We start from the raw sequence: 26670 nt of genomic DNA on the forward strand, positions 1-26670 counted from the left end.
CGCTCGTTAGCGGTTGGTAAGCCACACCGGTCACGGTGCTGGTCCCCCTAGGGTATATAGATATATATATCTGTTCGGAAAGGCTGTATACCCTTTTCCTATATACCCTCAGTGGTCACTCTCCTAAGAGACAACAGCATGTCGTCCACAAGGAGCAAAGCTACTAAGGCACAGATTTTTTTCGCGGCCTGTACCTCTTGTGGGGCTATGTTGCCTGCGGGATCCACCTACCCTCACTGTGATCAATGCTCGACTCCTGCCACGCTTGCTCAGCCGGAGCCTAGGGCACTTGTGGGCCCCTCGGCTCATGTAGATCCCCCTGCTCCCACTGAACATGCTGCAGGGACAGAGTCACCGTCATTGGCCTCTTTCGCTGAGAAACTCTCTCAGTCACTTTCTCAGTCCATTGCACAGTCTATGGACAAATGGTCATCTAAGCTCCTTGAGGCTTTGCAGTCCAGACCGGGCCCTTCACAGGCCCCGGCCCCTGTTAGTCTGTCTCCTCCAGGCCCTTCTCGGTCCGCGCCGCAGCGCGCTCCCAGGATAGCCCCTAGGCCCCAGGCGGAGGACTCCTGCCCGGACCGCAGCCCCAGACTGGCTAAGCGGCCTCGCTGGGACTCTTCCCCGGCCTCCTCACGCTGCTCTGGATCCCAGCTTGAGGACTCTCAGGACGACGAGGCGGACGTGGGAGCTCAGGGCCCTGACCCTGACTTCGCCCTTAACCTTGATACCCCTGAGGGGGACGCCTTAGTAAATGATCTTATCTCATCCATCAACCAGGTGTTGGATCTCACACCACCGCCGCCTCCTGCAGAGGAGTCGGCTTCTCAGCATCTCGACCTACGGCTCGTTTCTTCAGAAACTCCCCACCCCCCGCGCAGGCCGACGCACTTTTTCAGGCAGTGGACGCTCTAAAGATAGATGGAGTTGTGATTCCCGTTCCCCTTCAGGAACGTGGTCGCGGTTTTTACTCCAACTTGTTCGTGGTGCCAAAAAAGGACGGGTCATTCCGTCCCGTTCTGGACCTCAAGCTGCTCAACAGACATGTGAGAACCAGACGATTTCGGATGGAATCGCTCCGCTCGGTCATCGCCTCGATGTCACAAGGAGACTTCCTAGCATCGATCGACATCAAGGATGCTTATCTCCATGTGCCGATCGCACCCGAACATCAACGTTTCCTGCGTTTCGCCATCGGGGACGAACACCTCCAGTTCGTCGCATTGCCCTTCGGCCTGGCGACAGCCCCACGGGTTTTCACCAAAGTCATGGCATCCGTCGTGGCGGTCCTGCACTCTCAGGGCCACTCGGTGATCCCCTACTTGGACGATCTCCTAGTCAGGGCTCCTTCTCGGGTGGCGTGTCAACGAAGTCTTTCCGTCACTCTGGAGACTCCAGCAGTTCAGGTGGATCATCAATTTCCCGAAATCCAAGTTGACGCCGACCCAATCACTGACTTACCTCGGGATGGAGTTTCATACCCAGCCAGCGTTAGTCAAGCAACCGCGGGACAAACAGCTTTCTCTGCAAGCGGGGGTGCAATCACTTCTTCGGAGTCAGTCACACCCCTTAAGGCGCCTCATGCACTTCCTGGGGAAGATAGTTGCAGCTATAGAAGCAGTGCCGTTCGCGCAATTCCATCTACGGCCACTCCAATGGGACATTCTTCGCAAATGGGACAAGAGTTCGGCTTCCCTCGACAAGAACATCTCTCTTTCCCTTGCAACCAAAACATCACTTCAGTGGTGGCTCCTATCCACATCTCTGTCTCGGGGAAAATCCTTCCTACCTCCAACCTGGGCCGTGGTCACCACGGACGCGAGCCTGTCAGGTTGGGGAGCGGTTTTTCTCCACCACAGGGCTCAAGGAACCTGGAATCCAATAGAATCGTCCCTTCAGATCAATATCCTGGAGATAAGGGCAGTATATCTAGCCCTATTGGCTTTCCATCGGTGGCTGGAGGGCAGGCAGATCCGAATACAGTCGGACAACGCCACTGCCGTCGCGTACATCAACCACCAAGGCGGCACTCGCAGTCGTCAAGCCTTCCAGGAAGTCCGCCGAATTCTGCAGTGGGTGGAAGTCACAGGCTCCACAATCTCCGCAGTTCACATCCCGGGCATAGAAAACTGGGAAGCAGATTTTCTCAGTCGTCAGGGCATGGACGCGGGGGAATGGTCTCTTCACCCAGACGTGTTTCGAGAGATCTGTCGCCGCTGGGGAACGCCGGACGTCGACCTCATGGCGTCACGACACAACAACAAGGTCCCGGCCTTCATGGCTCGGTCTCAGGATCACAGAGCTCTGGCAGCGGACGCCTTGGTCCAGGATTGGTCGCAGTTTCGACTGCCATACGTGTTTCCCCCTCTGGCGATGCTGCCCAGGGTACTACGCAAGATCCGGTCCGAATGCCGTCGCGCCATTCTCGTCGCTCCAGACTGGCCGAGGCGGTCGTGGTATCCGGATCTGTGGCATCTCGCGGTGGGTCAACCGTGGGCACTTCCAGACCGCCCAGACTTGCTGTCACACGGCCCGTTTTTCGATCTGAATTCTGTGGCCCTCAACCTGACTGTGTGGCCATTGAGTCCTGGCTCCTAGCGTCTTCAGGGTTATCTCAGGATGTCATTGCCACCATGAGACAAGCCAGGAAGCCAACGTCCGCCAAGATCTATTACAGGTCTTGGCAAATCTTCTTATCCTGGTGCTCTGATAACGGTTTTCCTCCATGGCCGTTTGCCTTACCCACATTCCTTTCATTTCTACAATCTGGAATGGACAACGGTTTGTCCCTCGGCTCTCTCAAGGGCCAAGTTTCGGCGCTCTCCGTGTTTTTTCAAAAGCGTCTAGCCAGGCTTCCGCAGGTCCGCACGTTCCTGCAGGGGGTTTGCCATATGGTTCCACCTTACAAACGTCCGTTGGAACCTTGGGATCTTAACAGGGTCCTGACGGCTCTTCAAAAGCCGCCTTTTGAGCCGCTGCGGGATGTCTCTCTCTCCCGTCTTTCTCAGAAGGTGGCCTTCCTGGTGGCAGTCACATCACTTCGGAGAGTGTCTGAGCTTGCAGCGCTGTCATGCAAAGCTCCCTTCCTGGCTTTTCACCAGGATAAGGTGGTTCTGCGTCCTGTCCCGGAATTTCTCCCTAAGGTGGTATCCCCTTTTCATCTAAATCAGGATATCTCCTTGCCTTCCTTTTGCCCTAATCCAATTCACCAGTGTGAAAAGGATTTGCACTCTTTGGATCTAGTGAGAGCACTCCGGCTCTACGTGTCTCGCACGGCGCCCCTTGGCCGTTCAGACGCGCTCTTTGTCCTTGTCGCTGGCCAGCGCAAGGGCTCTCAGGCCTCCAAGTCAACCTTGGCTCGGTGGATCAAGGAACCGATTCTCGAGGCCTACCGTACTTCTGGGCTTCCGCTCCCTTCAGGGTTGAAAGCCCATTCTACCAGAGCCGTAGGTGCGTCCTGGGCATTGCGGCACCGGGCGACGGCTCAGCAGGTGTGTCAGGTAGCTACGTGGTCTAGTCTGCACACTTTCACGAAGCACTATCAAGTGCATACCTATGCTTCGGCAGACGCCAGTCTAGGTAGGCGAGTCCTCCAGGCGGCGGTTGCCCACCTGTAAGAGGGGGCCGTTTTCGGCTCTTTCTATTGAGGTATTGTTTTTACCCACCCAGGGACTGCTCTTGGACGTCCCAATTGTCTGGGTCTCCCAATGGAGCGACAAAGAAAAAGGGAATTTTGTTTACTTACCGTAAATTCCTTTTCTTCTAGCTCCTATTGGGAGATCCAGCACCCGCCCCTGTGCCCTTCGGGCTGGTTGTTCTTTTGTGTACACATGTTGTTGATGTTGATTTGTTCTTTTGGTTCATGGTCTTCAGTTCTCCGAACATCCTTCGGATTGAATTTACCCTAGACCAATTTATAAGTTTTCTCCTTCCTGCTTTTGCACCAAAACTGAGGAGCCCGTAATCCACGGAAGGGGGTATAGGCAGAGGGGAGGGGTTACACTTTTTTAAAAGTGTAATACTTTGTGTGGCCTCCAGAGGCAGAAGCTATACACCCAATTGTCTGGGTCTCCCAATAGGAGCTAGAAGAAAAGGAATTTACGGTAAGTAAACAAAATTCCCTTTTTTTTCACCATCTCGTTTTTTTCTTTCTTTTTTTTGTTTCTCCTGTCTCTCCCTTTCTCTTCATTTTTTTCTCTTTCTCTTCCACTCTCTCCTTTTCCACTTTTCTCTCGGTCTGTCTCGCTCTCTCTGTCTGTCTCGCTCTCTCTGTCTGTCTCGCTCCTCTTTTTTTTTTTCTTCTCCTCTTAACCTGTAATCAAACAAGTCTCTTCATATGAACCCTCGCTCCCACTTCCAGTTACAAATACCACACAATTGGTCAAATCCATTTACGGACACTCCAAAAGTCAGAATGTATCACATAGGAAGAAATGAGAATTTTTTCATCCAAAAAGGAGTATACTATGTCTCAATAAATCAAAACATTTTATTAACATCAAAATTTAGAACAACACCACACAATAAAATAGTAAATTGCAGTCAAAAGAGTGTATATCAGGGTAAAGCGGTATTCGTATTGCACATAATATCCAATAAAGTGACCAGTGCTGTGTCCATGTTCACAAGAGCCAGGCTTATCGATAAATATTGCATCAAAATCTTGGATTAACAAGGTAACTGGTGCAAGTCGCCATAGGTAAATATGTGAACCGGGTTTTGTGCAATAATCACTGCATTATAACTTTATTTAAACAAATCAATATTGCACAACCCCAAAGCGCCCAGTACTATGCTGGAATATGCTCATGGTAACCCTCCTCACATGCTGAATCAGAATCGCTCCATCCGATGCTACCACATGTATGCACTGCACAATAGTACCCGTGCAAAACCTCGGTGCGTTACATGTGAGTAAACCGTGCGGCGGACAAGGGATGGAGAGAGCTGGGTCAGCATTAACAGGTGTATCATGTAATCCCAATCAAGGCACTGGACTCAATATGTAAAAAATAACACATAGGTCACGTATTAGAATGTGTGCTAGGTTTCCGTTGCTGCAAATCGGTGCCGCACTGAAGCAGCCTCCTAGATGTCAACTGTGATCCATAAAGATAATGCCCATTAAATTTGCCATACGGCAAAATACAGAACCTTATAATGGATAGGCCGTGTACCGCACCACTAAAGTAAAAAGTGCTGGCATAGCATCATATAAATAAAGCAACAGTTACCTTAATATATACACCGCAGACACCCGATCCCCGACACGTGTTTCGCTCCCGGCTTCTACAGGGGGCATGTCGGGGTGACGGTAGCTGAGGGGATTATGTCCACCTAACCCACCTATCAGGGATCCTTTGGGCGCTTGCGTCAATCCGTCACCTCCTATCGTAAAGGTAACTTCCTGCCGGGCGATAGTGGAACGCACACTGCGTGGCAAGCACCGGACATGTGCAGCGACGCAGGAGCGTCCCACATTCATACGCCCATTATTCAGTCCGGGGAGGATTTTTGGATCTCTGCCAGCGCGCCCTCCCATGGATGATGATTTTATTTATACAGTAATGAATCATACTAGGCAAAAATGAGGGGCATTATATATATACAAGTGATTCAATGCACACAATATGATTATTTCCAAAAATGTTCTCAAATTCTTATATAAATACTGGATGGCTATTTAGCATATAAAGCCCCTCCTCTTCAAGCTCAATACTTCACTCTTGATCATGTGAGAGAGAGAGAGGATGGACAATATTCCTCTTTTTCAAACATTTTCAATAGATTCTTGGTTTCACCGTATTATCATGAGACCAACATCATCATGGTGGGTATAGGTCTCAATCTGCAAATATGCAATTTATCTGAAAAAGTGAAAAAAGAACAAACAAATAAATACTCCCTATAAACACATAATATATTTTTTAAAAAGGGTGTTATACACCCTGCTACCAAAAACCCAGACAAAAAATAAAAATAAATACAAATAAATACAATCACTATTAAAAGATTAAAACCACGGATTGACTAGGAGACAAAGAAAGAACCTACCAAAAGTCTACAAAAAATCTACAAGAAAGCTCCGAATCCCAGGGTCTCATTGAGACCCTGTGGGTTCAGCGTGCCTAACCTAAAAATCCATCGACTTTCTACCCTCGCTAAGATTGTACTCAAATCACCTCCCCTTATACCCAATACCACTTGGTCAATAGCCTTTACTTTAAGAACATGAGGATTGCTGTTATTCATTTCTTTAAAGTGACGTGGGAGCATTTTGAGTTGAGTGCTATCTTCCACCGTTTTTGCCTTAGCAATGTCCCTACAATGTTCACGTATTCGAATCTTAAATTCACGGGTCGTGAGTCCCACGTACAACGTCTTGCACGGGCATTCACCTACATAAATGACCCCCTTCGAGGAACATGTTAGGCGTTTCCGTATATTGAATTGTTTTGTGCCATCGAAATTAGAGAAAGTTTTTGATTTAATGCAATTGGCACAGGCCTTGCAAAGACCACATGGGAAGAAACCTTGATCCGATACAGGTATCTCTTTCTTAGCCAATTCGATCGGGAGAAAATTAATATGTACCAATGTGTCCCTAAGGTTTTTTGATCTGCGTGCTGTAATCAGGGGTCTGGGAGGGAGAAACCTCCTTATAATGGGATCCGATTGTAAAATCCCCCAATGCTTAATCATTATTTCCCTCATCTCCATCCATCTATTATGATACGTTGTAATAAATCGTATAGGTTCCCTCTTATCCATGTTGCTCCTTTTTCCAGACTCTTGGCTCCTGGGAAATAGCAAGGTGTTCCTCGGGGTGTGTATAGCACGTTGAAAACCCTTACGGATCATTTTCTTACTATAGCCCCTTTCTAAGAATCTATTGGCCAGTTCACCTGATTGCTTTTCAAAAGACTCTTGATCTGAACAAATACGCTTAGTTCTCAAAAACTGGCCTACGGGTATTCCCGAGATCACTGACTTCGGATGCGAAGAGGAGGCATGCAGCAGACTATTAGTAGCTGTGCCCTTTCTGAAGATGGAAGTTGAAAGGAAACCATCATCCCTGGTTTGAATTAAATACCCCGAAACGGCTGTCTGTGGATGGATACCATGTTTGGCATAGGTGGTCTCCTTAACTGGAGACTGCCCTTCCCGTGGTTGTTTCTTCCCGGTGAAAGACCTGGCTAGTTTCCTGCCAGCGTTGAGAAACATATGATGGTGTCTCCGCAGGCCTTCTTGCTTTGGTTTGAATTAAGATATCCAAGAAGTCGAGTTCTCTTCCTTGTTTAAATGTTAATTTAATATTTAACTGATTATCATTAAGGGATCGCATCACTTGGTCAAGATCACAGAGGGGGCCATCCCAGATGAACAGAATGTCATCAATGTAGCGCATCCAATTAAGGATGCAACTACAACCCGGGATGGCCTCCCCCAGAAAAATTTCCCACTCCCACGCCCCCAAAAAAAGGTTCGCATATGAGGGGGCACATGCCGCCCCCATACCAGTTCCCTGTGTTTGCAAGAAAATCTTCTGATCAAACGTGAACAGATTGTGTGTAAGTACAAATTCCAATAGCATCAATAGCAACTCAGTCATGGGCTTTTCAATACTGCTGTTATTAAGGAAATATGAGACTGCTCGTATCCCGTCTGCATGCCTAATAGACGTATACAAGGACTCGACATCGGCCGTGACTAACGTCATATTCGATCCCAACTGGATACCATCCAGTCTGCACAAGGCCGACGTCGTGTCCTTAATGAATGATGGTCGTCTGCAACATTATTGACCATTACTTGCAACCATTGGTTGTTGAGTTACCATCATTCATTAAGGACACGACGTCGGCCTTGTGCAGACTGGATGGTATCCAGTTGGGATCGAATATGACGTTAGTCACGGCTGATGTCGAGTCCTTGTATACGTCTATTAAGCATGCAGACGGGCAAAGAGATACCTGTATCGCATCAAGGTTTCTTCCCATGTGGTCTTTGCAAGGCCTGTGCCAATTGCATTAAATCAAAAACTTTCTCTAATTTCGATGGCACAAAACAATTCAATATACGGAAACGCCTATCATGTTCCTCGAAGGGGGTCATTTATGTAGGTGAATGCCCGTGCAAGAAGTTGTACGTGGGACTCACGACCCGTGAATTTAAGATTCGAATACGTGAACATTGTAGGGACATTGCTAAGGCAAAAACGGTGGAAGATAGCACTCAACTCAAAACGCTCCCACGTCACTTTAAAGAAATGCATAACAGCAATCCTCATGTTCTTAAAGTAAAGGCTATTGACCAAGTGGTATTGGGTATAAGGGGAGGTGATTTGAGTAAAATCTTAGCGAGGGTAGAAAGTCGATGGATTTTTAGGTTAGGCACGCTGAACCCACAGGGTCTCAATGAGACCCTGGGATTCGGAGCTTTCTTGTAGATTTTTTGTAGACTTTTGGTAGGTTCTTTCTTTGTCTCCTAGTCAATCCGTGGTTTTAATCTTTTAATAGTGATTGTATTTATTTGTATTTATTTTTATTTTTTGTCTGGGTTTTTGGTAGCAGGGTGTATAACACCTTTTTTTAAAAATATATTATGTGTTTATAGGGAGTATTTATTTGTTTGTTCTTTTTTCACTTTTTCAGATAAATTGCATATTTGCATATTGAGACCTGTACCCACCATGATGATGTTGGTCTCATGATAATACGGTGAAACCAAGAATCTATTGAAAATGTTTGAAAAAGAGGAATATTGTCCATCCTCTCTCTCTCTCACATGATCAAGAGTGAAGTATTGAGCTTGAAGAGGAGGGGCTTTATATGCTAAATAGCCATCCAGTATTTATATAAGAATTTGAGAACATTTTTGGAAATAATCATATTGTGTGCATTGAATCACTTGTATATATATAATGTCCCTCATTTTTGCCTAGTATGATTCATTACTGTATAAATAAAATCATCATCCATGGGAGGGCGCGCTGGCAGAGATCCAAAAATCCTCCCCGGACTGAATAATGGGCGTATGAATGTGGGACGCTCCTGCGTCGCTGCACATGTCCGGTGCTTGCCACGCAGTGTGCGTTCCACTATCGCCCGGCAGGAAGTTACCTTTACGATAGGAGGTGACGGATTGACGCAAGCGCCCAAAGGATCCCTGATAGGTGGGTTAGGTGTACATAATCCCCTCAGCTACCGTCACCCGACATGCCCCCTGTAGAAGCCGGGAGCGAAACACGTGTCGGGGATCGGGTGTCTGCGGTGTATATATTAAGGTAACTGTTGCTTTATTTATATGATGCTATGCCAGCACTTTTTACTTTAGTGGTGCGGTACACGGCCTATCCATTATAAGGTTCTGTATTTTGCCGTATGGCAAATTTAATGGGCATTATCTTTATGGATCACAGTTGACATCTAGGAGGCTACTTCAGTGCGGCACCGATTTGTAGCAACGGAAACCTAGCACACATTCTAATACGTGACCTATGTGTTATTTTTTACATATTGAGTCCAGTGCCTTGATTGGGATTACATGATACACCTGTTAATGCTGACCCAGCTCTCTCCATCCCTTGTCCGCCGCACGGTTTACTCACATGTAACGCACCGAGGTTTTGCACGGGTACTATTGTGCAGTGCATACATGTGGTAGCATCGGATGGAGCGATTCTGATTCAGCATGTGAGGAGGGTTACCATGAGCATATGCCAGCATAGTACTGGGCGCTTTGGGGTTGTGCAATATTGATTTGTTTAAAGGGGGTGGTTCACCCATTTTTTTTATTTTCTGTAAGAGTTATACTTACCTTTCTAGGCGTCTTCTCCATTGGCTTGTATTTCCATTTCTGGCACTGAGCGGCGCTATGCTGCACGCTCAGTGCCTGTCACATGACCCCCTGGAGCTGTGGCCGCCGGCATCCTCTGACGTCCCGGCATTTCCGGGCTCTCAAACAAGACGGGTACGTCACAGGATGCCGGCGCCACTCACAGTGATTGACTGGGCTGTGGGCGGTGACTACCTGACGTCACAGCCCAGCATCGAGGGGAGGATCCGGAGGAAGTCAGTGTGGAGCCGGAAGCGTCCTGCAGATGGAGAGAAACGGGGCGCCAGTGTGCAGTACAGGGGGGGGGGTTCTTCAGCTGAATCCCCCCCTGCATGTAAGTATGTGATCACACTGTCCACCCGCCCGCTCTGCTGCGATGTCAGGAGAGCGGCCGGTGTCGGGCAGTGTGATCGTGTGCTCCTCCCAGCAGCAAGACACTGACAGGCATGTCACCGCTGTGCTCTGCCATCTGTCCTGCTGCATGGGACCAACTGTCTGCACTCTGTCACCTGCACCACAAGTCACAGAGTGGAGACAGTTGGTGACAGAGCACCTCTGCCCCCCACCCTCTTCTTTCCCCACTCTCTTCTCCCCCCCTCTCTCTCTTCTCCCCCCCTCTTCTTTCCCCACTCTCTTCTCCCCCCCTCTCTCTCTTCTCCCCCCCCCTCTCTCTCTTCTCCCCCCCCTCTCTCTCTTCTCCCCCCCTCTCTCTTCTCCCCCCTCTCTCTCTCTTCTCCCCCCCTCTCTCTTCTCCCCCCCCTCTCTCTTCTCCCCCCCCTCTCTCTCTTCTCCCCCCCTCTCTCTCTTCTCCCCCCCTCTCTCTCTTCTCCCCCCCTCTCTCTCTTCTCCCCCCCTCGCTCTCTTCTCCCCCCCCTCGCTCTCTTCTCCCCCCTCGCTCTCTTCTCCCCCCCTCTCTCTCTTCCCCCCCCCTCGCTCTCTTCTCCCCCCCCGCTCGCTCTCTTCTCCCCCCCACTCGCTCTCTTTTCCTCGCTCTCTCCTGGCATGGTCAGTACAGAAATCTCTCCATCGTGGAGGGGTGAGAGGGAGTAATAAACATTGAGTCCCTACTGTGTCTGTGTATTTATTTCTAATAAAGTATTTTTCTCTGTGTGATGTCTTTTTTTTTTTTTTTAAAACCCTTTGTTGGAGATTCTTAATGGCCAGGTTAAACTTGGCCTGACATTAAGAATCTCGGGCTTTATACCAGCTGGTAAAACATAGCTGGTATTAACCCCTTATTACCCAGCGTGCCACCTGCCACCAGGGCCACTGGAAGAGTTGGATACAGCGCCTGAAGATGGCGCTTCTATGAAAGCGCCATTTTCTGGGGTGGCTGCGGACTGCAATTCGCAGTGGGGGTGCCCAGAAAGCTTGGGCACCCTTCACTGTGGATTCCAATCCCCAGCTTCCTAGTTGTACCCGGCTGGACACTAAAATTAGGCGAAGCTCACGTCATTTTTTTTTTTAAATTATTTCATGAAATTCATGAAATAATTAAAAAAAAAGGGCTTCTCTATATTTTTGGTTCCCAGCCGGGTACAACTAGGCAGCTGGGGGTTGGGGGCAGCCCGTAGCTGCCTGCTGTACCTGGCTACCATACAAAAATATGGCGAAGCCCACGTCATTTTCTTAAAAACGTTTTCAGGGAAAAACCTTTATAAAAAAAAAATGCTTCCCTGCATTTCTATTGCCAGTGAAAGTAACACCAAGCAGCGGGGGCTAGCAGCCAGTAGCTGCTTTGGTTACCCTTAGCAATAGAAAATGCAGCGGGAGCCCACAAACAATGTGATTTTTTTTGTTTTTTTATTTTTAATGAATTTTTTTTAAAAAAATCGGCATGGGCTTCGCCCATCGAGCACCAGAGCATTTTACTTCTCATTCATCCCAAGTAATCAGATGACTCCAGTGTCGGCCGATTACTTGTTCTGTGTCCCCCTGCATCCATCGCAGTGTGTACGGGCTGTGAGGTCAGCGGAGTGGAGACAGTGACATGCTCTGCTCTGACACATAGTGTGCTGCATGTCACTATCTTTCTCCACTCTGGTACTTGTTGTGCAGGTGACCGGATGCTACATGTCACTAACTGTCTCCACTATGGGACTTGTTGTGCAGGTGAGAGTGTATACAGTTGGTACTATGCAGCAGAAATCACAGAGTGGGGCAGTTAGTGACATGTATCATCCGGTCACACAACGCACAACAAGTCCCAGAGTGGATACAGTGACATGCAGCACACTATGTGTCAGGGCACAGCATGTCACCAACTTGCTCTGCTCTGTCACCTGCGGTGCTGCATGTCACGTTTTTGCTGCGATTTGGTGCGTTTTTTGCTGCGTTTTTGCTCACTGCGTTTTTAATCAGTGCACAATGCCATTAAAGATTGTTGATGAAAAAAAAAAAGGTCTGATGTCATTTCCTTATTCAAAATGTTCATTGTATGCAGGAGAGCAGACAGCAGCTGCAGAACTACAAGGCTCAGCATCCTCCATTCACTAGTGTATGCAGGAGAGCAGACAGCAGCTGCAGAACTACAAGGCTCAGCATCCTCCATTCACTAGTGTATGCAGGAGAGCAGACAGCAGCTGCAGGACTACAAGGCTCAGCATCCTCCATTCACTAGTGTATGCAGGAGAGCAGACAGCAGCTGCAGGACTACAAGGCTCAGAATCCTCCATTCACTAGTGTATGCAGGAGAGCAGACAGCAGCTGCAGGACTACAAGGCTCAGCATCCTCCATTCACTAGTGTATGCAGGAGAGCAGACAGAAGCTGCAGAACTACAAGGCTCAGCATCCTCCATCCAGGACTGTATGCAGTTTTTTACCCAAAAAGAAAAAAAAAATGACATGGGCTTCGCCATATTTTTGTATGCTAGCCGGGTACAGCAGGTAGGTACGGGCTGCCCCCAACCCCCAGCTGCCTATTTGTACCCGGCTGGGAACCAAATTTTTAGAGAAGCCCTTTTTTTTTTTAATTATTTCATGAATTTCATGAAATAATTTAAAAAAAAAATGACGTGAGCTTCGCCTAATTTTGGTGTCCAGCCGGGTACAACTAGGCAGCTGGGGATTGGAATCCACAGTGAAGGGTGCCCAAGCTTTCTGGGCACCCCCACTGCGAATTGCAGTCCGCAGCCACCCCAGAAAATGGCGCTTTCATAGAAGCGCCATCTTCTGGCGCTGTATCCAACCCTTCCAGCTGCCCTGAAGCCGGGTGGCTAGCCGGGTAATAATGGAGTTAGGGCTAGCTGTATATTATCAGCTAGCTCTAAGCCCGAAATTCATGGTGTCACGCCAATATTAGACATGGCCACCATGAATTTCTAGTAATGATAAAAAAAAAACACAACACACAGAAAAATATTTTTATTAGAAATAAAACACAACACAATTAGTGACTCCATCTTTATTGAAATAAACCCCCCTCCGCAGTAATCCTGGGTTAGGGTCCCGCGCCGTCCAATCCGAATCCAATATCATCTGATCGGTTTGCTGGAAGGCAAAGCGATCAGATGATGTGTCAGGATCAAGTGCCTGAATCCCATCACACATCAGCTGATTGTATAAAAGCCGATTATACAATCAGCTGATGCATCGGTGCAAAAAAAAATAAAAAAAATAATACTCACTTATGTGCTGATTACCGGCAGCTCCTGCAGCGGAGTCTGATCCTGGCCCATCACTGCAGGAGCTGCCGGTAATCAGCTGATGAAGTCCCCTGACGGCAGGATCAGCTGATAGCCGGCCGGGCGCGAAAAAGCCGGCGAGACTACGAGAATCGATCAGCTGATGCGTCAGGTGACTGCATCAGGTGATCCACCGCCAGGTCCTGCAAGCTTCGTGCGTGCCCCGGGGAGACTGCACACAGCCAGAGCGGCGGGACCGGGACAGGGGCTGGAAGCAGGCATGGCACCGGGACCCTGCAGACAGGTGAGTATGACATACACACACACATACACACTGTATATATACGCACACACACTGTATATACACACACACTGTATATACACATACACTGTATATATACACACATACACTTTCTTCCCCTGGCTGTGTAGAGCTGCTGCTGTCTGTGTGATTTCTCTGAGTGCACATCCACTGGGAAGAGGCAGGGAGGAGGGTTTGGGTGGGAGCAGAGTGGGTGTATTAGACACAATGGGTGTGTTAGATAAGCTAGACACCGCCCTAGAGCCACAAAGAATTCTGGGACTTGTAGGAACTGAACACAGGAAGTCAGAGGAGAGATTAACCCCATCAGAGCTGGAGCCAGCAATGACCGTGTGCTGCTAGTGCACAATGAAAGGTAATTTTGCTGAAAAAACATAATAGATGTGTTGAGGGGCACATATTAGCAAGATTTATCAGAAAAAGAAAAAAATCAGTTTTGGTAACTGGACAACTTCTTTAAATAAAGTTATAATGCAGTGATTATTGCACAAAACCCGGTTCACATATTTACCTATGGCGACTTGCACCAGTTACCTTGTTAATCCAAGATTTTGATGCAATATTTATTGATAAGCCTGGCTCTTGTGAACATGGACACAGCACTGGTCACTTTATTGGATATTATGTGCAATACGAATACCGCTTTACCCTGATATACACTCTTTTGACTGCAATTTACTATTTTATTGTGTGGTGTTGTTCTAAATTTTGATGTTAATAAAATTATTTGATTTATTGAGACATAGTATACTCCTTTTTGAATGAAAAAATTCTCATTTCTTCCTATGTGATACATTCCAGTTACAAATGTAAAGTGCAGTCTGATAAAAAAAAAATTGAGTACTCGAGTTGCGCCCATCCAAGTATCCAGCTGCTGGTTACTAGCACTCGAGCACACTCATCAGTAATAAGGGTCTTTAAAAACGACATATGCACTATTCCTGTAACAGCAGGTTTTGTAGGGTCATTACATAATCAGCACCATTCACTTCCACGGTGTTCATATACAGTGGGTATGGAAATTGTTCAGACCCCTTTACATTTTTCACTCTGTTTCATTGCAGCCATTTGGTAAATTAAAAAAAGTTATTTTTTCCCCAATAATGTACACTCTGCACCCCATCTTGACAGAAAAAAACAGAAATGTAGAATTTTTTTGCAAATTTATTAAACAAGAAAAACTGAAATATCACATGGTCAGAAGTATTCAGACCCTTTGCTCAGTATTGAGTATACGCACTGTGAGGTAGCGACCACCAATGTGGTAAATGGTCGCTATGTGTCGCAGTGGAGAAGGTCCCTGCGATATTAAACAGAAGAGGTTGCTATGGGACTTGTAGTTCCACAAAGGCTTGTTTCTGCATATAAGGGTCAGGTTCCCTTTAATACTGCCAGTGTGCTGTGCAGGGCTGGAGAATCACAGACCTCCACCTGCGGGTGTGTCCAGTCTGATTTAGGAGACTGTCAGAGTTTGCAATTCAGTCTCAGTTGAGACCGAGGTGAATGCAGCCAGGCTAGGGCTGTGGCTGCAGGGCCGAACCACTCCTAGAGGAGAGACTGGGGTCTGTAGAGGGCCCCGGGTGCTGGGAAGGAACCTCGGCTAGAGGTGTATGCTGGCAGGAGCCAGAGAGTGGGGAAAGTTGCTAAACTTCCACTATGGACTTGTAATTGACTGGAAGCCCACGGTACGTGGATTGTTTATGTTTAAGAGCAGTTTATGCTGGGAGTGTTTTAAATAAACTGCTGGAATTTTCATAAAGAGACTGTGTACATGTTTTGCTGAAGCTACCTCACACCGCTGCAAGCGAGTGGAACCCCAAGGTTGCGGGGTGCAACCTCACAGCAACCTTTTGAGCTAGTACCGCCATGAGTCTTCTTGGGAATGATACAACAAGTTTTTCACACCTGGATTTGGGGATCCTCTGCCATTCTTCCTTGCAGATCCTCTCCAGTTCCATCAAGTTGGATGGTGAACCTTGGTGGACAGCCATTTTCAGGTCTCTCCAGAGATGATCAACTGGGTTTAGGTCGGGGCTCTGGCTGGGCCAGTCAAGAATGGTCACATTGTTCTGAAGCCACTCCTTTGTTATTTTAGCTGTGTGCTTAGGGTCATTGTCTTGTTGGAAGGTGAACCTTCTGCCAAGTCTGAGGTCCAGAGCACTCTGGAAGAGGTTTTCTTCCAGGATATCGCTGTACTTGGCCGCATTCATCTTTCCTTCAATTGCAATTTTTCATCCTGTCCCTGCAGCTGAAAAACACCCCCATAGCATGATCCTGCCACCACCATGTTTCACTGTTGGGATTGTATTGGGCAGGTGATGAGCAGTGCCTGGTTTTCTACACACACATCACTTAGAATTATCACCAAAAAGTTCTATCTTTGTCTCATCAGACCAGAGAATCTTATTTCTCATAGTCTGGGAGTCCTTCATGTGTTTTTTTACAAACTATGCAGGCTTTCATATGTCTTGCACCGAGGAGAGGCTTCCGTCGGCCACTCTGCCATAAAGGCCCAACTGGTGGAGGGCTCCAGGGATAGTTGACTTGGTTACTTTCTCCCATCTCCCTACTGCATCTCTGGAGCTCAGCCACCATGATCTTGGCGTTCTTCTTTACCTCTCTCACCAAGGCTCTTCTCCCATGATTGCTCAGTTTGGCTGGACGGCCAGGTCTAGGAAGAGTTCTGGTGGTCCCAAACTTCTTGCATTTAAGGATTATGCAGAATACTGTGCTCCTAGGAACCTTGAGTACTGCAGAAATTCTTTTGTAACCTTGGCCAGATCTGTGCCTTGCCACAATTCTGTTTCTGAGCTCCTTGGGCAGTTCCTTTGACCTCATGATTCTCATTTGGTCTGACATGCACTGTGAGCTGTGAGGTTTTGTATAGACAAGTGTGTGCCTTTCCAAATCAAGTCCTATCAGTTTAATTAAACACAGCTGGACTCCAAAGAAGTAGTAGAACCATCTCAAGGAGGATCACAAGGAAATGGACAGCATGTGACTTGAATATGAGTGTCTCAGCAAAGGGTCTGAATACTTATGACCATGTGATATTTCAGTTTTTCTTGTTTAATAAATTTGCAAAAATGTCTACATTTGTTTTTTTTCTGTCACGATGGGGTGCAGAGTGTACATTATTGAGAAAAATAATGAACTTTTTTGAATTTACCAAATGGCTGCAATGAAAGAGTGAAAAATTTAAAGGAGTCTGAATACTTTGTGTACCCACTGTATGCAGTGTTTGTTCTTTATTCATCATTTGGGACTTTACCTCCCTAATCACTATAAGCGGCTATGAGTGTTTTTGCTTTCATGTAACAGAGGCTGATGTACTAACAGTGATCATATACATTCCAGGCATTGCTGTGTGCATCGGGATGGCCACTACTTTTGCCTACGCTAATTCCTCTGTCAAACACCAGGTGTCTCTAAAGGTACGGCTATCTGCTGGGAAGAGCAATGTGACATATCTGACGCTGGGACTGGAGAGGCATATGTCTGTGTACAACGCTGTTTGATTGCATCAAAGTACAAAATCTCTTCAAAATGACGAGAATTGATGTCAAGAAAGCTATTAAACGTCTAGGGGTACTTCTCACATAGCGTGATCGCTGCTGAGTCACAGGTTTTGTGACGCACCAGTGACCTCATCAGCAATCTCGCTGTGTGTTACACTGAGCAGTGACCTGGCCCCTGCTGTGAAATCGCTCATCGTTACACACTGCTCTGGTTCATTTTTTGGTCGTTGGTCTCCCGCTGTGCAACACACATCAGTGTGTTTGACGGCGGGAGTCCAACGTGCACCAACTCTGTGTAAGCAGCGTATGCTGGTAAGCAGGGTAAATATCGGGTAACTAAGCAACGCGCTTTGCTTAGTAACCCAATGTGTACCCTAGCTACGTATACAGGGAGCCAACGCTGGCAGCCTGTAAGCGGTGTACGCTGATAACCAGGGTAAATATCGGGTAACCAAGCAAACCGCTTTGCTTAGTTACCCGATATTTATCCTGGTTACCAAGCGCAGCATCGTTGCACGAGTCGCTGGTGACTGGTCGCTGGTGAGATCTGTCTGATTGACAGCTCACCAGTGACCATGTAGCAACGCACCAACGATCCCTGCCAGGTCGGCTCGCTGGTGGGATCGTTGGTGCGTCGCTACGTGTGACGGGACCCTAAGCATTGAAGAGTGACCCTTCCCTGTTGCGTAAAGGCAGCCATACCTATCAGACATCTATGTGCTGTCCTATGCTATTGATAGGTTGTCAAGGTTTAGTCTTTAAGAAGAAAACGTGGTTAGCTTTACAACTTTAGAATTTACTTGTTATTAAAAGTCCTCCTTTCTCAAAAACTATGTGATGTTTAATTTTAGTGTTTACTGCTGGTTGCCTAGGTTACCAGCACATCTTCACTCTATCAGAGGTGGCTGTTCAGCGCTTACAAGTTCTTTCCAGTAGAGCTTGTAAGTGCTGTTTAGAGGCTGGCCCGATCACTGAAACGCACTATTAGCCAGCTTCAGTGCTACTGTGCTCCTCTGAAGCTGGGGAGGAAAGCTGCCTCTACTTTCAGCATCGGATCGTGCAAGGTTCGGGTCAGCAATGTAAGAATGCCACTGGTCCGAACTGTCAGCCAAGTAGGAGCACCCCGAAAGCCAAAGGCAAGGGATCGGTGCACTCCTATAGCAGTTGTGGCAGCCCATTTATTTAAACTTTTACACATCAATGGCTGATCATTGTGTGCAAAGTAATCCCTTGGGATGTCTTAGCCAATTGCCCTTCTTTCTTTTAAGTATATATAGACTAACAAGTTGCATATAGGGCATATGTATAATGATGACAATAGTAAGTGTTCTGTACATAACCAGCTTTTTCCTATTAAGAGACGTATTGTGTTATTATATGTGACTGATTCAGGCCTCCTGATTTTGGGAGATTATGTAGTTTGGTGCAGTCTCGGGTTTGGTTTATGTTATGTAGAACCTACTAAATAATAGAATAAAGCCTCTAATGTTCTCCTTTGTGTTGTCCTTCAGGAGAAGCGATCGGTTTTAACCGTATTTTGGATCGTGGTGTTTTTAATGGGAAACACTGGTTACCTGCTGTATAGCTTCCGGTCGGAGCAGCTGTATTATAGGTGAGCTCTACCTATACTCGTCCAAGTTCTTCCATGCTTTACTAGTTTTACATTTGTTCTAGTATTTGGTGTTCTTTTTGGTACATTTGATGTCCATTGCAGGTCTCGAACCTTTTTTGAAACAGTTGTCAGTTCCTGCTGATACCAGCTCTTGTGAAAGGCTATTCCACAGATTAAAGGGAACCTGTCACCAGATTTGGTGACGATAAACTGCGGCCACCACCAGTGAGCTCTTCTATACAGGATTCCAGAATGATGTATATGAGAGCCCAGGCAACTGTGTAGAACGTATAAAACACTTTTATAATACTCACCTAGGGGATGCTCCAGACCGATGGGGGGTGCTGTTCTCCGGTACGATGAGTGTCGCTGCTCTGCAGTCCCGCACTTCCTCTCTGCTACAATCTCCGTCCTCCTTCTACCCAGTCCCCAGTGTGGATGATGTGTCCACGTCATGCATACTAGCTGACATTGAGGTTCTCCGCATGAGCACTCTGATCTGCCCTGCTAAAGGTTAAAGACCGCATGCACACTACAATACTTTGATCTGCCTTGAGCAGGGCAGATCAAAGTGCGCCTGCAGAGGACCTCAATGTCAGCTAGTGTGCATGATGTAGGCTGCGTCATGCACACGGGCCTCAGAAGGAGGAGGACGGCAATCGTCGGAGAGGAGGCGCCAGACCGGAGAGTAGCAACACCCATCGGTCTGGACCGCCCCCTAGGTAAGTATTCTAAAAGTGTTTTTTACATTCTACAGAGTGGCCTGGGCCCTTATATACGGTACTAGAAGGTGGCCCGATTCTACGCATCGGGTATTCTAGAATTTACGTATTGTGTAGTTCATGTATGATTTTTGTTTTATATATATATATATATATATATATATATAGATGTTGTTGTGTGTAGTTACCAAGTGTTTGTGTAGGGGCTGTACATGTTCTGGGTGTTGTCTGGGTGTGACGGGGGGTGAGAGCGGTGTTGTATGTGTGTTGCGTGTGTTGCGTTGTTTGTGGAGCACTGTGTGTCTGTAGCGTTGTGTGTGTGTTGCGCGGTTTGTGTGTGTGTGGTGTGTTTTGGGGGGAGGTATGTTTTGTGCAATGTGTGTGTTGTGCGGTATGTGCGTATATTTGTGTGTGCCGCGGTGTTTGTGTGTTGGGTGCTGTGTGTGCGCAGCGTTGTCTGTGTGTGTGGGTGTCTGTGTAGGGCAGTTGTTTGTGGTTCCCAGTGTGTGTGTGTGTGTGTGTGATGTGTGGTGTGTTGTGCAGTGCGCGCGCGCGCGTGTGTGTGTGTGTGTGTGTGTTTTGGGGGGAGGTGCGCACTCCCAAACGTGCTCCATCCCCCATGCAGCGCACTCCCCATCGTGCTCCATCCCCCATGCAGCGCACCCCCCATCGTGCTCCATCTCCCATGCTGCGCACTCCCAAACGTGCTCCATCCGCCATGCTGCGCACTCCCAAACGTGCTCCATCCGCCATACTCCGCACTCCCCATCGTGCTCCATCCCCCATGCAGCGCACTCCCCATCGTGCTCCATCCCCTATGCTGCGCACCCCCTATCGTGCTCCATCTCCCATGCTGCGCACTCCCAAATGTGCTCCACCCGCCATGCTGCGCACTCCCAAACGTGCTCCATCCCCCATGCTGTGAACTCCCCATCGTGCTCCATCCCCGATGCTGCGCACCCCCCCCATCATGCTCCATCCCCGATGCTGCGCACCCCCCATCGTGCTCCATCCCCCATGCTGCACCAGCATCAGCCTCTCTGCCCCTAGCATCAGCTTCTCTGCGCCCAGCATCAGCCTCTCTCCTCCCATGCACCAGCCTCTCTCCTCCCAGCATCAGCCTCTCTCATCCTAGCATGAGCCTCTCTCCTCCCAGCATCAGCCTCTCCTCTCTGTCCCCAGCATCAGCCTCTCTCCTCCCAGCCTTCCCCAGCATCAGCCTCTCTCCTCCCAGCCTCCCTCCTCCCACCCTCCCCCAGCATCAGCCTCCCTCTCCCAGCCTCCCCCAGCATCAGCCTCCCCCAGCATCAGCTTCTCTTCTCTCAGCCTACCTCTCCCAGCCTCCCTCCTCCCAGCCTCCCTCAGCATCAGCCTCCCTCTCCCAGCCTCCCCAAGCATCAGCCTCCACCAGCATCAGCCTCTCTCCTTCCAGCCTCCCCCAGCATCAGCCTCCGCCAGCATCAGCCTCTTTCCTTCCAGCCTCCTCCAGCATCAGCCTCCCTCTCCCAGCCTTCCCCAGGATCAGCCTCTCTCCTCCCAGCCTCCGTCCTCCCAGCCTTCCCCAGCATCAGCTTTCCCCTCCCAGCCTCCCTCAGCATCAGCCTTCCCCAGCATCAGCCTCTCTCCTCCCAGCCTCAGCCTCTCTCCTTCCAGCCTCCCCCAGCATCAGCCTCTCTCCTTCCAGCTTCCCTCAGCATCAGCCTCCCCTTCCCAGCCTTCCCGAGGATCAGCATCAGCCTTCCGCTCCCAGTCTCCCCCAGCATCAGCCTCCCCAAGCATCAGCCTCCACCAGCATCAACCTCTCTCCTTCCAGCCTCCCCCAGCATCAGCCTCCCCTTCCCAGCCTTCCCCAGGTTCAGCCTCTCTCCTCCCAGCCTCCTTCCTCCCAGCCTCCTTCCTCCCAGCCTCCCTCAGCATCAGCCTTCCGCTCCCAGTCTCCCCCAGCATCAGCCTCCCCAAGCATCAGCCTCCACCAGCATCAGCCTCTCTCCTTCCAGCCTCCCCCAGCATCAGCCTCACTCCTTCCAGCCTCCATCAGCATCAGCCTCCCGTTCCCAGCCTTCCCCAGGATCAGCCTCTCTCCTCCCAGCCTCCTTCCTCCCAGCCTCCCTCAGCATCAGCCTTCCCCTCCCAGTCTCCCCAGCATCAGCCTCCCCAAGCATCAGCCTCCACCAGCATCAGCCTCCCTCGTCCCAGCCTCCCCCAGCATCAGCCTCCCCTTCCCAGCCTTCCCCAGGATCAGCCTCTCTCCTCCCAGCCTCCTTCCTCCCAGCCTCCCCCTCCCAGCCTCCTTCCTCATCAGCCTTCCCCTCCCAGTCTCCCCCAGCATCAGCCTCTCTCCTCCCAGCCTTCCCCATGATCAGCCTCTCTGCTCCCAGCCTCCTCCAGCACGCCGTGCTCCTCTGCCGACACTCACACACCCGATCGCATCCACTCACACACACCCGATCGCATCCACTCACACACACCCGATCGCATCCACTCACACACACCCGATCGCATCCACTCACACACACAGACACTGACGATATCGCACATACTCACAACATCCGGACATACCACATGCTTCTGGCCATGTGATCCTCCGTCAGGTCCTGGAAGATCACAACAGCACAGTATCGAGGCCGAGAAGCAAGCGATATCGCCGGATGCTGTGAGTATGTGGATGCGATGTGTGTGTGAGGTGTGTGTGAGGTGTGTGTGAGGTGTTTGTGAGAGTGAGTGCGATCTGATGTGTGTGTGTATGCGTGTGTGTGTGTGTGCTGTTATGTTTGTGCGTGTGGAAGTCCCGCCGCTGCAGGACCTTGATTTACTGGTAACTATGCAAGCATGGTTACCAGCGCAACACGTCCCCCGCTCGCACGGGAGCCAACACCAGCATACGGCGGCGGCGTACGCTGATGTGGGCTCCCGTTGGTGAGGGGGGAAAGGGGGGGGGAGTACAGTACTCACCTGGGATTCGTGGCTCCGTGACCGTGTCAGTTCGGGCAATGCGGGGGGGGGGGGGCGCGAGAGCTAACGTCTATTGCGTGAGGGGGGCGGGGCGTGGCGTGGGCGAGTTGCCAATGCCTGCAGGGTGCCGGGGCGAGAGGCCAATCTGTGGGGGGGGCAGAGCCTGGGCGAGCGGCTGGCCAATCCGTGTGGGGGCGCAGCCGGGGCGAGAGGCCAATCCGTGTGGGGGGGCGGGGCCATGGCGAACCCAGCGGCCAATCAGCTTTGTGTCACCGTAAGGACATGTCACGGTGACACAATTTTGGAGCATGACAGACAGACAGACAGAATAAGGCAATTATATATATAGATTCTGAAATGCTGTATAGAAGAACTCACTGGTGGTAGCCGCAGCTTATAGTCGCCAAATCTGGTGACAGGTTCCCTTTAAAGGAATAGGAAAAGAGCTCCTGATTCCAGCAATGTATATCTTAGTTTACTGGATGCAGCATATTTGACATAATTAGTGTTTTTAGATGCAGAAGAACTTAGAAAACTAACCCCACCCAGATCACAGCTTTCTGTGTACATTGTCTATCGTCAGTGAGCTTCTAATCAGTGGTGGGGACGTGGTTGGACCAGGTCTGATGTGGGAACCATTCAAGCAGTGATAATCTCCTGATAATAAAACGTTCATTGTATTGAAACAGCATAAAGCCTAATAAGTGACACATCCCTGAAATCATTCTCTGACCCCCTACCTCATGCTGTCTTCAGATTATATAGCAAAAACCTGCTGACAGATTCCTGGTAATAGCTCTAATTGTAAAGAAACCTTGTCTTTTATCGAAAATCAAAATTGAGACCGTAAATGGTGTAGAGGGCCGAACCAATATACTGAAATTAATTCTGCTCAATATTAATAAATAATAAATTATCATTTAACTTCTTTACTTCCAAGGACTTAACTGTACGTCCTTGGTCATGTCGGGTTAATCACCGCCGGCTGCTGTGGTGAGCCAGCGGTGATCCCTGCACATGTCTGCTGATTTGAACAGTAGACATGTGAGGCTAACAGGTGCAGGTGGATCCATGATCCACCCACACCTGTTAACCCCTTAAGTCGCGCTGTCAAAACTTGATTCATATATTCATGGCAGTAATGCAGATTCCATTTTTCACATTTCATTCTATACATATAGCTATTGGATTTTTCAAGTCAGTATTCACACAGCAGTTTCTGCTATTCCATGTATTCCCCTTACATAGTCACTGGTGTGCATACCTTATCTCCCCATAGTGATGTTTTTTTAGTTTTTTTTTAGGTTTTTTGCACCCAGTTCAGACTTAGAATGGTGTTCCAAACGTTATTCGTTATTATTATTGAGCGCAATTTAAATGACGCATTCACAGAGAGCCAATGGTTATGGTTACATGGTAGTGATGGGGACAGACCAAAAACAAAGAAACCTCTAAAAAAAAGTGATGGGTCATCTGACGACCCCTGTCGCTATCATGACATATTTCCTGTCAGAGCCGACAGCGCCAGCTCATACAGCAACACTGCATTTCTGCTGATCAGAGCTGTGCGGTCTGATCAACAGACATGCACAGGCAATCAGACTGCTGATCCATAAAGTCCCCTAGGGGGACTAGTAAATGAAATATAAAATGTAAAAAAAAAGTTTTTAAAAAGATGAAATAATAATAAAAACCTAAAAGTTCAAATCACCCCCCATTCGCCCCATTGAAAGTAAAACCATAAAAAAATTAAAAGTTTACACATATTTGATGTTGCCTCATTCAGAAATGCCCGATCTATCAAAATATAAAATCAATTCATCTGATCAGTACATGGTGTGGCAAAAAAAAAAATTCCAAACACCAAAATTACAATTTTTGGTCGCTGCAAAAAAATTTTTAAAATGTAATAACAGGTGGTCAAAACATAGCATCTGCACAAAAATGGTATAACTAAAAATGTCAGCTCAAGACACAAAAAACAAGCCAACACTGAGCCCCAGATCCCAAACAATGAGAACGCTACAGGTCTCAGAAAATGGCGCAAAAAGCGCCATTCATTTTTTGGACAAACGTCTGAATTTTTGTTTAACCCCTTAGATAAAAGTACACCTATACATGTTTACCATCTACGAACTCGTACCGACCTGAGGCATCATATCAACAAATCAGTTTTACCACATAGTGAATAAAATATCCCAAAAACAATCGTGCAGTTGCACTTTTTGCAATTTTACCGCACTTGGAATTTTTTTTCTTCAGCGCTCTATTGGGAGACCCAGACGATTGGGGTATAGCTACTGCCCTCTGGAGGCCACACAAAGCACTACATTAAAAGTGCAAGGCCCCTCCCCCTCTGGCTATACCCCCCCCGTGGTATCACGGGTTCTCCAGTTTTTAGCTTTGTGTGCGAAGGAGGTCAGACATTCCATGCATAGCTCCACAGATTTTAGTCAGCAGTAGCTGCTGACTATTTCGGATGGAAGAAAAGAGGACACATATAGTGTCCCCAGCATGCTCCCTTCTCACCCCTGGATGGTGTTGTAAGGTTGAGGTACCTATTGCTGGTACAGGGCTGGAGCCTGACATGCTGTTTTCCTTCCACATCCCCTGGTAGGGCTCTGTGGAAGTGGGATCCTGCCGGCCTCTCAGCTCTGACGCCGGGCTCCATCCACAGACCCATTAGAACCTGATGGAGACGGAGCAGGAGTACGATCAGGGACAGGCCCTGCATCATACAGGTACTCTGTGTCCCCGGCAGGCACAGACACACTCCGGGCTGGCTGGGTGTTGTAGTGCGCCGGGGACCGCAACGTTGGAGCTAGTGTCCCTACAGATTACTGGGGGATTGTTTGTGTATGGGAACGCAGCGCCGACCCCCTCTGGACCGGGCGGCGCTGCTGTGACTTGTGGTGCGCCGGGGATCCGCCGTCCGCGCTTTTACGGCGGCGGCGGTTATAAATTGAGTCCCCGGCTTTTTGGGCCTAGGACGCCGGCAGCTCCGATTCGTTCCCGCCCCCACCCTGTCATTCAGGGTAGGGGAGAGACGCTGTTCGCTAGCAGCGACGAGGGCTGGAGCCTGATTTACATGCTCCAGCCCTCACACTAGGCACAGAGGGAAGCAGGCTTCCCGCTCTTGGCCAGGAACGCCCAGGGCCCGCCCCCCTTCTCTCTCAGGATGCCGGCAGCCATTACATGCAGTCTGGCTGGAGGAAGGACGCAAGGCTCTGGGAGACCTGGACTAGGGGCTATCTGGCGACCACACACCCGCTTTTTAAGCGGGCGGTAAGCGTTTTTTCTGTGCTGGTCCCTCTAGTGCCTCACGGTGTATTGGTGTACTGTGTAGGATATAGAGATATTGTATTTCTTGCACTGTAAGGTCGCTTCTGGCTGCATCTCCCAGATCACTCTGTGGAAGCAACAACATGCCATCCTCAAAACGCAAGGCTGCCAAGGCTAGGGCTGTGTATACTGCGTGTGCTGCATGTGGGGCTAATCTACCAGCAGGCTCCGATGACCCCCATTGTGTGCAATGCTCCGACCCGGTGCTGCTTCGCCAGCCGGTGTCAGGAGGGAGAGTGACCCAGGCTGAGACGCCTGTAAGTCCTGCCCCGGTGACAGGGACAGACTTTGCAGTTTTTGCTGATAATATGTCTGTCTCTATGGCAAAAATACTTGAAACCTTGCAATCTATGCATGGGGCTCAGTCTTTGGGCACGGCGAGGCCTCTGTCCTCAGGTCCCCCTCACTTGGAATTAATCCAGCCCACAGGGGAGTCCCCGGCTTCACAGGCCGAGGATTATGAGTCAGATGATAGCCCCAGCCACCCTAAGCGAGCTCGCTGGGAAAGACCCTCGACGTCACCACACTGCTCAGGGTCTCAGCGCAATCAGTCTCCCTGTGATGTGTCTGATGAGAGTGATCAGGAATCCATTCCTGGAACCCCTCTCAACCTGGATACCCCTGATGGGGATGCCATGGTAAACGACCTTATCTCAGCCATCAATAGGCTGTTGGATATTTCTCCCCCAGCCCCTTCAGCAGAAGAGGCGGCTGCGGAGCAGGAGAAGTTTCGTTTCCTTT

At 48.9% G+C, this 26670-nt stretch overlaps 1 protein-coding gene across 1 annotated transcript in view; it reads left to right on the forward strand.

Moving 5' to 3' along the window:
- RNFT2 (ring finger protein, transmembrane 2) overlaps positions 1-26670 on the forward strand; it is a 145476-nt gene that overhangs the window by 32323 nt on the left and 86483 nt on the right. Inside the window, exons 5-6 of the mRNA XM_075341850.1 lie at positions 17141-17217; positions 18813-18913. Of these exons, the coding sequence (XP_075197965.1) occupies positions 17141-17217; positions 18813-18913 (178 nt within the window). The remainder of the gene's footprint in view (positions 1-17140; positions 17218-18812; positions 18914-26670) is intronic.

Source organism: Anomaloglossus baeobatrachus, chromosome 1 (assembly GCF_048569485.1).
Source record: "Anomaloglossus baeobatrachus isolate aAnoBae1 chromosome 1, aAnoBae1.hap1, whole genome shotgun sequence".
NCBI classification, from domain to species: domain Eukaryota; kingdom Metazoa; phylum Chordata; class Amphibia; order Anura; family Aromobatidae; genus Anomaloglossus; species Anomaloglossus baeobatrachus.